Source organism: Rattus rattus, chromosome 8, assembly GCF_011064425.1.
Source record: "Rattus rattus isolate New Zealand chromosome 8, Rrattus_CSIRO_v1, whole genome shotgun sequence".
Classification (NCBI taxonomy): domain Eukaryota; kingdom Metazoa; phylum Chordata; class Mammalia; order Rodentia; family Muridae; genus Rattus; species Rattus rattus.
Genome location: NC_046161.1, coordinates 87,210,889 through 87,224,665, shown reverse-complemented (window position 1 = coordinate 87,224,665; position 13,777 = coordinate 87,210,889). Strand labels below are relative to the sequence as shown.

Genomic DNA, 13,777 nt, shown 5'->3' with positions numbered 1-13,777 from the left:
CAAAATGACGTGCTGTGGGTAGTCTGTGTTCCTCGTGAATTTTCAACAATAGTGATCTAAAGTAACTCAGAAATCTGGAAAAGGTTGATACCCCTCACTGCATAGTTTGTACATCACCTGAAATCTTCTCTCCACTTCATTACTGGGTGTAAAGTGTAGATCTGTGTGCCCAGGAAGTTTCCTAACCATAATCTTCTCAAATGTAGAAGGCTGCATTTGAGGAAGGTAGCGTCTTCTAGTCCAGTTACTGTGCTGTTACCGTGCACACTGAAAGATTGACTTTATGTTTGGCCAGACCAGTTCCCTGCTCTATACTACTTAAGTTTCGACTTATACTATCTGCTACGTCCTTGGACAGAAAAACCTATGGCTCAGAAGTAGTTCACAGACCTCAAATAAGGGAACTTAGATGAGAGAGAACAGTGGAGGCTTCCTAGAAAGTTGGGATGAGGAAAAACTTTCCCCTTAAAGAAATCATATGTCAGACAAAGGCCAGTTTACCCCTACTAGAATGCTTTAAGAATAACTCCCAGTCATTTTGGCCTGAATCATCAGTGTAGATTTCTGTCTACTCTAGGAGAGAGCAAGGAAGAGAGGACATTTCGGAACTGGATGAATTCACTGGGGGTCAACCCATACATCAATCATTTGTACAGGTAAATTAGCCTTGCCGTCAAGATACCTACTTCTTAAGTTTCAAGTCTAGCTTCATTCAACATGAGGATATTTTCTCAAATCACAAGAATTTAGCCAACATTTGGAATGCTGGGAAATGTCCATCTGTCTTCGTTTTTAATTAGGTGACATGTAAAAAGACAGTATGATAATAGTATTTGATTATGTTATAAGAGTAAATTTCCAAATTCATACAGTAGTTGATCATGAAAATAAGAATTTATTTCAGCACTAAGATTTAGAATTAACAGTAATATCTAATACATTATTCTCATCTATACATCATTTTTTACTATAACTCAGTTTTTATTCTTATTATATCTTATTGGTACTGTAATTTTCACACATGATTTGTCTTATTTATAGAAATAATTCATTTTCCCTGGTTATTTGAATTTTAATTTTGTCTTATTGTTTGAAATTTTAAAATTAATTAAATAATAATTCTACTTCAGCATTTTAATAAAAAAATCTGACTAAACCTATTGTTTTATTTTTTTCAAAAGTACCATCATTCTTTGTCGTAAATCTCCCCACTCTCTCTCTACTGTCCCACCCCTTCTGCTAGCCTGTTCCATTCTCTCCAGTCCCTCTTTTCCATCACGCCTTTCCTGTGTTCATGACCTACACGTGCATTCACGGATAGGTTTAAGTCTAGATCGCATGTGAGGGAGTCTGCTCACTTCATGGAACACCACATTCTCCATTTACACCTATTTTCCTATGCGTGTCCTAATTTCATGCAAGGCAATCTTAATTTTTATCATTATACTGAGGATTGAGCTTTATGTATGAATGGTGAGCATTTTACCACTGAGTTAGATCCCAAGCACTGAATGTCTGAAGTTTATTCTTTAAAGCTGAATGAAAGTACACTGTGTGTGTGGATCATATGCACTGTGTCTGTCCTTCTATGGTAGACATCCAGGCTGGTTCGTATCTTGGCTGTTATGAATTCTTTGAGATCATACTCAGAAGTGGCACGATAAGATAGTATAGTTACTCTAATTTTTTTTTTAGAAACGTCTATACTGATTTTCATAGCAAGTGCACATTGATAGGGCTAAAACATTATTTACTAAATTATTTCCTATGCTTTCTGCTAGTGATAAAATGTGTCTCTTGAGGCACGGGTGAGAGAAAGCATTTATTTTCTCTTTATTATAGATCATAGCCTTGATAAAAATGCAAAATAATAATCCTACTTCAGCATTTTTAATTAAAAAATAAGCTAAATTATCAATCATTTATATACCAAAGAAACACCTTCAAGAATGAGTTGAGCATATAAACTAAAGATTAATGTTGAGCATATAAACTAAAGATTAATATTTTAGCAGAAACCCTTAGTATCTTGTAGAACAATTAATATCAGTCTTTTCAGGCCAAATTTAATATATCTGATGACGGTCCAGGAGTTCACAGTAAGGTTAGGTGACTCAATCGTATATTTTTATAATACGAAACATTTGTTTTCGAGTTTATAAAAACAGTGGCAACACAAATCTTTAAATGTGTGCAAGTGTATGAGTGTGTATATAGGCACAGATGCCTCAGAAACATGAGAAAGATGGGACAGATTCTTAGGTTGAGAGTTTGAGGTCCAGTGAAAGGTCTTGTCACTCATAAGCTTCAGATGACTCTCTGTGTGTGTAGAGGCTCATATCCACCTGTAGCATGTTTGACAATAATAGCACCAGCAATCTGCCCTTCCTGATAGGCGTTTCCTTCTGTTTTAGTGACCTTGCAGATGCCTTGGTGATCTTTCAGCTCTATGAGATGATCCGCGTGCCCGTCAACTGGAGCCATGTCAACAAGCCTCCCTACCCTGCCCTTGGAGGGAACATGAAGAAGGTGAGCAGAGCGACTGTGGCCGTGTTGCTGTTGCTCTGATATAACGTCAACAGTTTAGTTTCTTAAATGTCAGTGTGTGGTTTGTGCCTGTAGATTTAAATCAACTCAGAATGGGCTTATCATAATGGGTTCTTCATAAGCTCGGTTAAGCGTTTAGAAAGACGAAGGCAGTCCTTCTAGGCAGACACTTCATTACACTGTTTTCATCCTTAACAGGTTGTGGTACTTATGTTCTTTGAGATGCACCCTGAGTGCACTCTTCTGCTGTAATTGCCACAACTTGCTAAGTCTTAACAGCGAGCTCATTCGTTTATTCAGCAGATACATTTTGATTTCTTACTGCGCTTACTAACAGTGCAGTGCATGTTGAAGAAAAGCACAAGTCATGGGCTGGTGCTTAGGAAACCCTGCGTAAACGATGGTGCTATGTACACCAGCGACTGTGAGCGAAATGAGTACTGTGGGCTTTTAAAAGAAAAAGGCCACCTGTTAGCCTATCCTAATGGCGTCACGTAAGGGGTTGGACGAAGGGAAGGAAATGGGTAGTGGTGGGAAAGTACGTGGCTGGGAAATGAACTCATGTTTGTGACAGCTCTAGAATGACTTTGGTAATATATAACAAGACTATTTGATGCAGTCCTTTGACCATATAATTTCAGCTTCTTGACTCATGAAAACCTAGGAAGTTGGACTGGGAAGATGGCTGTCAGGACATTGTTTGCTGTGCAAACACAAGGACCCGAGTTCAGTCCCCATGACCTGTATAAAAACCTGGTGTGATGCTGTGCACCGAACTTGAAACCAGATGTTACCCCAGACACCTCCACCCTGTTCTGTACATTAGCTCTAATTTGTGGTTTCCTATTTGCCACTGGTTGTATTGGCCCCGTCTCCTTTCTCACCATCGTCTCTCCTAAGAATTTGCCTTTACTGAAACACGCATGTTTCACACAGAAGCCGTGACTGTAGTTAATTGGAAAGGTTTCCGTTCATCCTCACTGTTCCCTCTTCCTGTTCATGTTGTTACATGTGCTACGTGTTACATTCACAAGCTAGAAATTCATTTAACTTATGATTATATACATCTCCATAGCGCTTATTTCTACTAAATATGCTAAACATGGGTAACTCTGAATACTAGAATTGTTTTTGCTTTTTAGTAAAAATTATTAATTTTTTTTTCTTTTTTCTTTTTTTCGGAGGTGGGGACCGAACCCAGGGCCTTGTGCTTGCTGGGCAAGCGCTCTACCACTGAGCTAAATCCCCAACCCCAAAAATTATTAATTTTGAGTGTAAGTGTGTGAGTGTGTGTGAGTGTGTGTGTGTGTGAGTGTGTGTATGAGTGTGTGTGTGTGTGTGAGTGTGTGTGTGTGTGTGAGTGTGTGTGTGTGTGTGTGTGTGTGTGTGTGAGTGTGTGTGAGTGTGTGTGTGAGTGTGTGTGTGTGTGTGTGTGTGTGTGTGTGAGTGCGTGTGTTTGTCAGTGCATCTCTGGCTCAACTATTTTGAATGGATCCTTGACTTACTTTTGAAAGAAAAGCAATTATACTATTTTTCTTAGTGTTCATTCCGAAGTGTAGCTAAGAAGCACCCTCTTCCTACTGGTATAATAAGATTTTAAGAATCAGGGCTGGAGAGATGGCCCGCAGTTGAAAGCACTGGTTACTCTTCCAGAGGACCTGGGTTCAGTTCCCAGCACCTACATGCTGGCTCACAACCATGTCTAATTCTCGTTTCAGAAGCCCTAATGTGCGCTCTGGTCTCTTCAGACACTGCATGCATGTGGCAAAACGCCCAAGTACTAAGATAAAAGGAGGAAGATAAAAATATTTTAGAGCTTACATTTTCACTAGAGCAGACATACTTCAGGTGGGGCTGTGGTGATGGTTGAGTGGGTAAAAGCCCTTTCTACAAGCCTAGGACCTGACTTCAAATCCCAGGCATTCACATACAAAGTGGACATTAGTACCTGTGTCTATAATCCCCGTACTCTCATAGAGAAGTTGGGGAGGGGGTCACCTAAAGCTTTAGGGCATGCAGGAAAACAGGCTGGAAGGCAAGGACTAATACCTGAGGTTGTTCTCTGACCTCCACATGTGTGCCGTAGTGTGCACATGCCCCATTCATACACATGTGCACACATACATACATATATACAACTGTAATCCCAAGGACGGAAAATTGCAAAGTGAGAAATGAAAAGCATACTCTGTACATACGTCACTAGATGGTGACTGGTAAGAAACCTCTGGAGACCGGACCAAAAGTTTTAGAAAGGACTTAATGGAGTCCTATGACTAGAAGTAAGTAAGTAGGTGGGGAAATGATTTACTTGGCCTTTGTCCTACTCACCATGACCAAGGCAACTCTTATAAAAGAAAGCATCTACTTAGCATGCTTACACATTCAGGGCCAGTCCATGATCAGCTTGGTGGGAAACAGACAAGCAGGGGGCTGGAACAGTAGCTGAGAGCTTCACATCCTGACTCACGGGCAGCAGGGAGAGAGAGAGAGGCGCTGGGCTTGCTGTGGAAACCTCAGCACCCACCTCCAGTGACACACCTCCTAACAGTTCATTAACAGTTCATCAGCCAGGGACTAAGCATGCTCTTATATGAGACTATGGGCGCCATTATTCAGGCCACCACAGTGTTTACAAATCAGATTTTTACCGTAGAAGCCACTGTGCTGAGAACCAAGCTGAAGGGTGGTTCAGTTAGATTATTTAGTTAGACTTTGTGATGCTCCAGATTGAACCCAAGGTCTTTCTGGCACTAGGAAAGCACTCTCCCACTGAGCTCTCTCAGTGTGTGACAGTATTCATTCCTGGGGCAACTTGAACAAGCAAACATCTCACTCCAGATAGAGAACTGATGACAGACCAAAGAGAGGATTCCATCAAAGTCCAGATTGGTGAACCAATGGGTTTTATTGGGGTCATTTACAGGAATACAAGTGTGGGCAAGGGGTTCCTTACAGGAGCAGGAAGGACTCAGACACAGCTCACCAAGGCCCACCCGAGCACCAGTGACAGCTCACGAAGCCCGAAACAGAGCTCACTGTACAGCCTGCAGGTTGGGGTCTCTCTTCAGGCGGCTCGGCTGGTCTGAGCAGCTCCGTTACTCTGAGAGCATCTCTCAACAGTCCTTTTTGATTGAGTAAGCTTGGAGAGGGAGGAGCCCAGTGAGTCTGGTCATTTTCAGGGACTCCCTGAATTTGAGCCCCCCCACGCCCAGAATGTTTCATTTCCCTGTAGAATGCCCTATGTCTTCGGAAACTTCCCTTCCGGGCAGAATATATCATTTAGGAGGGAACTGCTACAGAACAGCCACATCCCAGACAAAGCCTTTGCCGATCAAGTGGACAAAGACCCGAATGTCAAAGAGTGCACAAGATAAACATTTTTAGCCATGGACTTTTCATTAATAAACTGTGCAAGCTATGGTCAGGTCTTCAGGGTTCAGCCATCTTCCCAATCTAGGTCAACCCCGTCCCCGGGAAGTGGGTGTCACTGTTTCACTTGGTTACTGTGAAATAACATTCGGTCACATACAATGTCCTTGCTGTCACAGGCGGTTGGACTAGTTGGCACCGCCTGGGAATGTTTTTGAGATCTGTCTTTATGCTAACAGTTAGCTCTATGTGCTTCCAGATTGAAAACTGCAACTACGCAGTTGAGCTCGGGAAGAACGAGGCCAAATTCTCTTTGGTTGGTATCGCCGGGCAGGACTTAAATGAAGGGAATGCAACACTTACCTTGGCTCTGGTGTGGCAGTTGATGAGAAGGTAAAGGTTTGTGTCTTTACAGTAACACAGCTTCCTCCAGCAAACCATCTGAACCAAATACCTAGCTATTTCTGGAGACTCATGAACCTAATATACAATGTGAAATAAATTAATCCTGTAGGAGATTTGCGATTGGTTATACATTTTCAAAATTATGTGGGCTGATCTCTAGCAATATAATCACTTAACATCAGTGCCTTTTAAATGGCTTTGTAAGGAGTTGTTTTAAATTTTAAAAACACTATCCGGTAGTACTTGGCTTTGATTAGTGAGTTTTATAACCTTTGAATGTAAGTAAGTGCAAATGCCAGGCTAAAGTTGGGAACTTTTGGAGATGGGAACTTGCCGTCCTCCAGCTTCAATCCCACGGGTGCTGGGGTTCCAGGTGGAAGCATCGATTGCTTGGCTGTTCCGGAAGGGTTGATGTGTGCTCTGTGTGAGAACAAATTCCTCCCCCTTGTCTCAAGTTCATCGTTTCTGTTGCAGATACACGCTGAAAGTGCTGTCAGACCTGGGAGAAGGTGAAAAAGTCAGTGATGACATCATTATTAAATGGGTCAATCAGACCCTTAAAAGTGCAAATAAAAGTACTTCTATTTCCAGCTTCAAGGTAATTGAGAAAAATTTTAAAAATTATATCTAAGTTTAATGGAAGGGGTTTTTAATGAGAATTACCTTAGCGAGGTTCAGAATTATATTAGTATTAGACATATAAGCCTGGACTTTAGAAAGCATGTACCACCTAGAGATAATTAGAATTCTTGTAGTTTTGATTGGTTATCTGTTGGAAGCAAATGCAGATTAGTGCATTTAATGTGGTGATCTGATGTTAGAAATAGAACTGAGCCAAAAATCCAGTTGTCAAATGTAAAAAAGAATCTCCAAGGCATTGGTTGTTTATATAGGACCTGTGATGTTTTGTGCTCCTAGCAGGGGTCTCTGAGGTGCACATCATGTTCAAGGCCCACAGAGCCGGCCAAACCGATTCAAGTGGGGATTGAGCAAACTGGTAGGAAAACAGTTCTTCCCATCCGGCTTCATGGTGCACTTAACACTTCCCTCTGAGCATTTGAGGATGACTCATAAAGCACGGGCATGCAGCCTGCACACACATACACAGCCACTAATCCATGCATCTTCATTGTGTTTGCATGCAAGTTGGTGTTAGCTATGAGTAAGCATGTCTGCCTGAACACACCCATTCAGTGACCCTGTGTTTGTGATTTTCATTATGTTTTTAAAAGCCCAGCAGTTTCTACTTTAAGAATACCTTTTAAAGTGCCAGTAGATGAAGCCCTAAGCTATATTATACTTAACGCATCTTTATTGTTTTCTCTGCCTTCAAGTTTTGTATTTAACTGTGTTTAAGAGTAGCAGAAGTGGCATATATTGATGAATTCAGTCACTTTATAAAAAGGAAGGCTCCACGCAGTTTAAACAGAATAGATCTTGGGAGAGATACTGCCTGGGTCCTAATTCAAGTGCATCCTTTTTTCTTCATTTTTAGCTTGGAAGGCCCTGTGATACTATTGTTGGTTGATTTTTTTTAAACTAACTTTCAGTCTGTGATTTGTCTCCATGTTTTAAATATGAAATTTTACAATTTTAAATGTAAAATAGGAATGTGGTATAATACAGCATTCTCTAGTTGGTCATCTTTGAAAATATTATGCTAATGCTATATACACTTGCATACGTTCTAATACTTATTTTAAAAATCAGGACGGTAGAATGCTTACCCAGCATGTAGGAGGACCTAGGTTTGATTCCAGGTAACAGCAAGCAAATAAATACATAAATAAGTAAATAAATAAATAAAGTAATCAGATACAGTGAAGAAACATCAGGGACCACAGTAATGTGTTGAAGTATTACTATTAATTATTAATTGTCTTAGATCTAGCTAAAGAAAAGGCATAAAGTATAAGAAGTGTATTTAGCCTTCAGTGTTTAACATTAAAGACATTTAATGTTAATGTTAATTTAGTGTTTAACATTAAAGACAAAACTTATAAAATGAATGTAATACTACTATGGAGTAAATTGTAAAATAAAGCAGTACAAATGATTTTGTCACGGATACAGTCTGGCTGATCTTCCCAACTCAGTGGTCAGTGAGGTGTGGACAGAGAAAGCAGGTTTGATGGTGAAGTACAGTTTATACCTTCATGAAATGGCCTGAAGAAACTCAGTATAATAAGCACTTAAAAACCTTAGGGGGTGGGGGAGGGAGAGGAAAGAGAGAGAGAGAGAGAATGAGAGAGAGAGAGAGAGAGAGAGAATACAAGAGGGGGGTACAAGTGATTTGAGCATCAGATGGAGGAGGGATTTGAACTGGTGGACAGAAAAAAAAGGGAGCTAGAAGCTAGAAGCCTCCACCTTGAATAAAGACAAGGCTGACAGGATGTTTTCTACAGCTTATTGTACAAAACAGATTGAGTCAAGATGGGGGAGAAATTTGTCCTAGATAAGGGATATTGAGTAAATGGAGTAAAGTGAAGATGGTGATTGTTTCAGAAAGAAAAGTCAGAGCATGCAGACAGGACAGGCTGGAAGCCTGGCGTGACTGCAGAGTGTAGGTAGGCCTCCCGGCAGAGCTGTTGTGAGATGGGATTTGTCTTCTTGCTTTGGAGAAGCAGAGGACAGAGCAACCAGTTCTGGATAATGGGGGCTTGGATAATTTGAGAAAACAGACAACATGTTAAAACAGAATTCAGACTTTGTGATCCATTGAGTGAAAGATGTAGTTGAAAACAGGAATATGTTCTAGAAACCCTGTGGTGGAGAAGGTTCCCAGAGAATGCGTGACCTGAGAGTGTAGCTTTACAAAACAGAGATAAGGCAGAAACTTAGATGATTGATAACCAAAGACAGGAGGTTAAGAACATGGCAGCAGTGGCTTGTCCCCATCACGGGAGGCATTTGCTGAAGGTCGTCAAGTGTTACTAGTAAGAAAATATTAACCACATTCAAGACAGATGATGTAATTAGGCACTAGAGAAGGCATATTAAGCCTTTTATTTGTAAAGATTTTCCCTCACCAAGAAGAAAAGACAGACAACAGTGAGTTAAAACAGAGACTTCAGACTTTGTGATCCATTGAGTGAAAGATGTAGTTGAAAACAGGAATATGTTCTAGAAACCCTGTGGTGGAGAAGATTCCCAGAGAATGTGTGACCTGAGAGTGTAGCTTTACAAAACAGAGATAAGGCAGAAACTTAGATGCTTGATAACCAAAGACAGGAGGTTAAGAACATGGCAGCAGTGGCTTGTCCCCATCACGGGAGGCATTTGCTGAAGGTTGTCAAGTGTTACTAGTAAGAAAATATTAACCACATTCAAGACAGATGATGTAATTAGGCACTAGAGAAGGCATATTAAGCCTTTTATTTGTAAAGATTTTCCCTCACCAAGAAGAAAGAGACGTAGTACTCCAGTGAGTAATAATAACTACAGTGAGACTGTGTAGTACTCCAGTGAGTAATAATAACTACAGTGAGACTGTGTAGTACTCCAGTGATTAATAATAACTACAGTGAGACTATGTAGTACTCCAGTGAGTAATAATAACTACAGTGAGACTGTGTAGTACTCCAGTGAGTAATAATAACTACAGTGAGACTATTCGCCCTTACTCTAAGCACTCTACACAACTCCAGGAGCAAAAGGTGAGCATCAGAGACGTTAGTAACTTGTGCTCCACCTTGAGGAAGAACTGGCTTCTTATCAAGGTGTGTCTACTCACAGATTCAAAACCAAACTCTAGTTGTATGGCCCTGGGTTTCACCTGCTACCCATGTGACTGACACATTACCCATTCAGTCCGTAAATATCAGAGCTCACTGTGTTGGGTGGGTGCCTTGTTACCGTGGCTACTGGTGTTTTCAAAGAGCTTACAGTTAGGGAAAGTACACAAATAAGAGAAGAAGCATTGCAGACTGAGGTGTCCACAGTCCTTCGTAAATCAGCTAAGGGGTGGGGAGTGGCAGTGCGTGCAGACGGCTGGTGTTTATAAACCTTGGCAGTTTACACCAGCAGCTGGGCTACATCTGTTGGTGAATGAAACAGAGTATCTGACTTTTCATTAAGTGCCTGTGTGTTCTTGGGCAAGTTCTACTGTTAGTTTCTCTGTGTTTCAGTTTCCCTAAATCCGAGATGGTGATAATGTCTGTCTTAGAGTATCGTTGCAAAACCAAATAAATTAACAAACAGAAAACAACTGTAGCATGTCTGGCACACAGAGCCGCTTGCTACACTAATGGCCCCGCCTGTATATAAATATGTGGAATGCCCGCTAAGTCTTAGGAAACTCTCATGGTCACATGCTTGTTTTCTCCACTTTTGTTTTAAAACAACAATAATAAAATATAGTATCAAATCAAAGGAAAAAGCTTATTATCTTAGAAATCAAGAATATAGAGACTATTTTTGCTTACATAATTTCTCTATGCTTAACTTAAAGGAAAAGTGCTATAAATGTATTTAGATATGGAACTAAGGATTGTCACAATATCCTCTACCCCTTTGCAATAAGATAATGTCTCAAATGATAATGTACAAGTCAGAGGAATCAGAAGATAGGTCTGTTATTTAAGGATCTGTAGAATCTTTAGAAACAAACTTTTCATTTAATTCAGTAAAAACTTTCCCCATGATAAAACATGAAAAATAGAAGGGGAAAAAATCATTGTTTCCTTTCAAGATTAAAATGCCACAAGTACGTAAACAGTCAAAATAAAGTACAATTAGGTCATTTGTATTTGAATCATAGAATGTAAGAAAAGTGAGCCAGGAAAATTTAAATTTATCCTAAAGGGCCATAGCCATTAAGTTTCTCTTTAGAACGCATCACAGCCTAGAGTCCAACCTCATGTGCAGATTAACAGATTCCTTATCGGTGAGGGAGACTAGGCTTCCACTTAGTTTCTCTGCGGTGCTGAAGATGAAGCCCGGGGTATGCCAGGCAAGCTGTACCGTCACGCCATTAACAGGGCTCTAATCGTCATTTACACAGAGGAAACAGGCACAGGTTGCCTTTCGGAATCGGGAAAGACACTAAGCGCCAGGTTCACAGTACCAGCACCATTTAGATGTCAGAGGCCTAATTTTTTTTTTAATCTTCCATTTGTACCCCAGAACATGTTTTCTTCTAGAATAAACCAAATTTATGGCCTTTCAAAGGAACCTCTTGTCACAAAACATTCCTCAAATTATTTTCAGTCATTTATTATGAAGCTGTATTTGGCCAGAAACTGTCTTTGTGCTTTGATTATATTCTAGTAGAAGTCAGGAGTCCTGTGGCATCCCCATCCGAGCTTAGGTAATGATGTGTTTTTGGCTTCAGTGTTAGAAATGTGAATTGGTTTAAGTTAAAGAGAAAGGTACTGAGCCAGTAGGTTTCCTCCACACCCACTACTGTGTTGGTATTTAACATGCCAACTTTACCCCAGAGCTGGTTGCCCTCTGAGTTGTATGGCTGATTATGAAAGAGTGTTCATCTCCTCATTCACTTTCAGAAGAAGTTGTTGATTTCTGAAAGCTGAATTAACTTAGGCTCAAATAAAGTTACTGTGGTAAACAGGATAGAACTGGGTGCTCTTCATCTCGGACTAGGAGCTTTCTACTTTATTACTGCCCGGGACAACAGGTCGCCTCCTCCTCCTCTTCCTTCCTCCTCCCCTCCTCCTCCCCCCCTCCCCCTCCCCCTCCCTCCTCCTCCTCCCCCCCCCCCTTCTCCTCCTCCCCTCCCCCTCCTCCTCTTCCTTCTCCTCCTCCTCCCTTTTCCCTCCTCCTCTTCTTCCTCCTCCTCCCCCCCTCCTCCTCCTCCCTTCTTCCTTCTCTCCCTCCCCCTCCTCCTCCACCCCTCCTCTCCTTCTTCCTCTTCCTCCTCCGTCCCCCTTCTTCTTCTTTCTCTCCCTCCTCTTCCTCCTCCTTCCCCCACCCCTTGTTTTCTACATAGGGTTTTTGGGGTTTTTTTTTTTGGTATAGCTCTGGCTGCCCTAGAACTTGCTCTCTAGACCAGGCTGACCTCAAACTCAGAGATTCACCTGCCTCTGCCTCCTGAGTGTTGGGATTAAAGACTGTGCCACCAATACCAATACTCTTTTCCTTAATTATCCCTTCCCTGTCAATTGTTTATTAATAAAGCATTTTGCCTACATGTAGTCTCGTACCATGTCCATGTCTAGTGCCTGTGGAGGTCAGAAGTGGGCTTCTGATCTCCTGAAACTGGAACTCAGTTGGTTCTGAGCCACCTCATGGGTGTTGGAAACTGAACTCAGGTCCTCTGGAAGATCAGCCAGTGCCCTTAACTGCTGAGCCGTCTCTCCAGCCCTTTCCTGTGAATTTTTAACACAGACATATATTGTATACCTCCTTATGTAGTGTGTGCTTTATACATAAAGTTTGCTTAGAATGCATGACCTACCCGTGTTCAGTTTCACTCCTAGAGCACTGGATGACAAGAGCTTTCCTTGAAGCTCACGTCCACAGGAAAGGTATGGACAGCAAAAATATGGGTTCTGTTAGAATCCAGAGAGACGAGGAGTGAGTCAGTGCTGATGGGCAAGTGGTAGAGGCTATTTTTCAACCTGAGACCAACAAACTGTTTTCCATATGTAGGCAAGTTGCAAAATCAGTTCAGATCCAGACTGTCTTTTTTTTATTTTGACTTCAATACTCTATTCCCCTAGAGTAGTTGTCCATTTTTAGTTCACTCTTGAAGTAACTACAAAATGGAATATCTTGGAGATTCCTGTTAGACTGTCACAGTTCAGATACTTTGTACTTATTGGTGGCTGTGTTAGCCATTTGATCTTTTTGGAATTAAGTACTTCATTGTTAAAAGAAGGTATCACTCATTTGCTTCCTGGGATGTAGGGTTAAAACATAACAATATTTAAATCAACAAGAATACCGTCTTTGAATGTGCAGTTTCCTTTCACTATTTCACTTTCCTTTCTGAAAATACTAAGTCGTGTGAATTCATGGTTTACAAAATATGAAATTGTTAATTTAAAACTGCACCAACTCCATCATAAAAGTTATGTTTCATAGAACAGATGTAAGAGTTGGCAAAAGTAGGAATTATCATGACCATAAATCTCATTCAGGTATGGGGCAACTCTCTATGCACTATAATTCACATGAAGACTAAAGGAAAATGGCCTATTATATGTGTCGGTTGCAGAAAAGCATAATATTAAGTACAAAGATAACCTAAAGGTTGGTTTCAGTTCTGTGACTATGACCAGAAGAGGCTGACATTTGTGGCAATTAAAGGTAAGATGTTCATGCACGTCTGTCTTTATTTCCTAGGATAAATCTATTAGTACAAGCTTGCCTGTCTTAGATCTAATAGATGCCATTGCACCAAATGCAGTCCGTCCGGAAATGATCAAGAGAGAACACTTGACTGACGAGGACAAGCTGAACAATGCTAAGTAAGCCCTTCTGGTCTCTTAGA

The 13,777-nt window shown here is 40.9% G+C and overlaps 1 protein-coding gene across 1 annotated transcript in view; it reads left to right on the top strand.

Moving 5' to 3' along the window:
• Pls1 (plastin 1) overlaps positions 1-13,777 on the top strand; it is a 92,627-nt gene that overhangs the window by 76,877 nt on the left and 1,973 nt on the right. Inside the window, exons 11-15 of the mRNA XM_032909980.1 lie at positions 578-656; positions 2,415-2,529; positions 6,179-6,312; positions 6,799-6,922; positions 13,630-13,754. Coding sequence (XP_032765871.1) covers positions 578-656; positions 2,415-2,529; positions 6,179-6,312; positions 6,799-6,922; positions 13,630-13,754 — 577 coding nt within the window. The remainder of the gene's footprint in view (positions 1-577; positions 657-2,414; positions 2,530-6,178; positions 6,313-6,798; positions 6,923-13,629; positions 13,755-13,777) is intronic.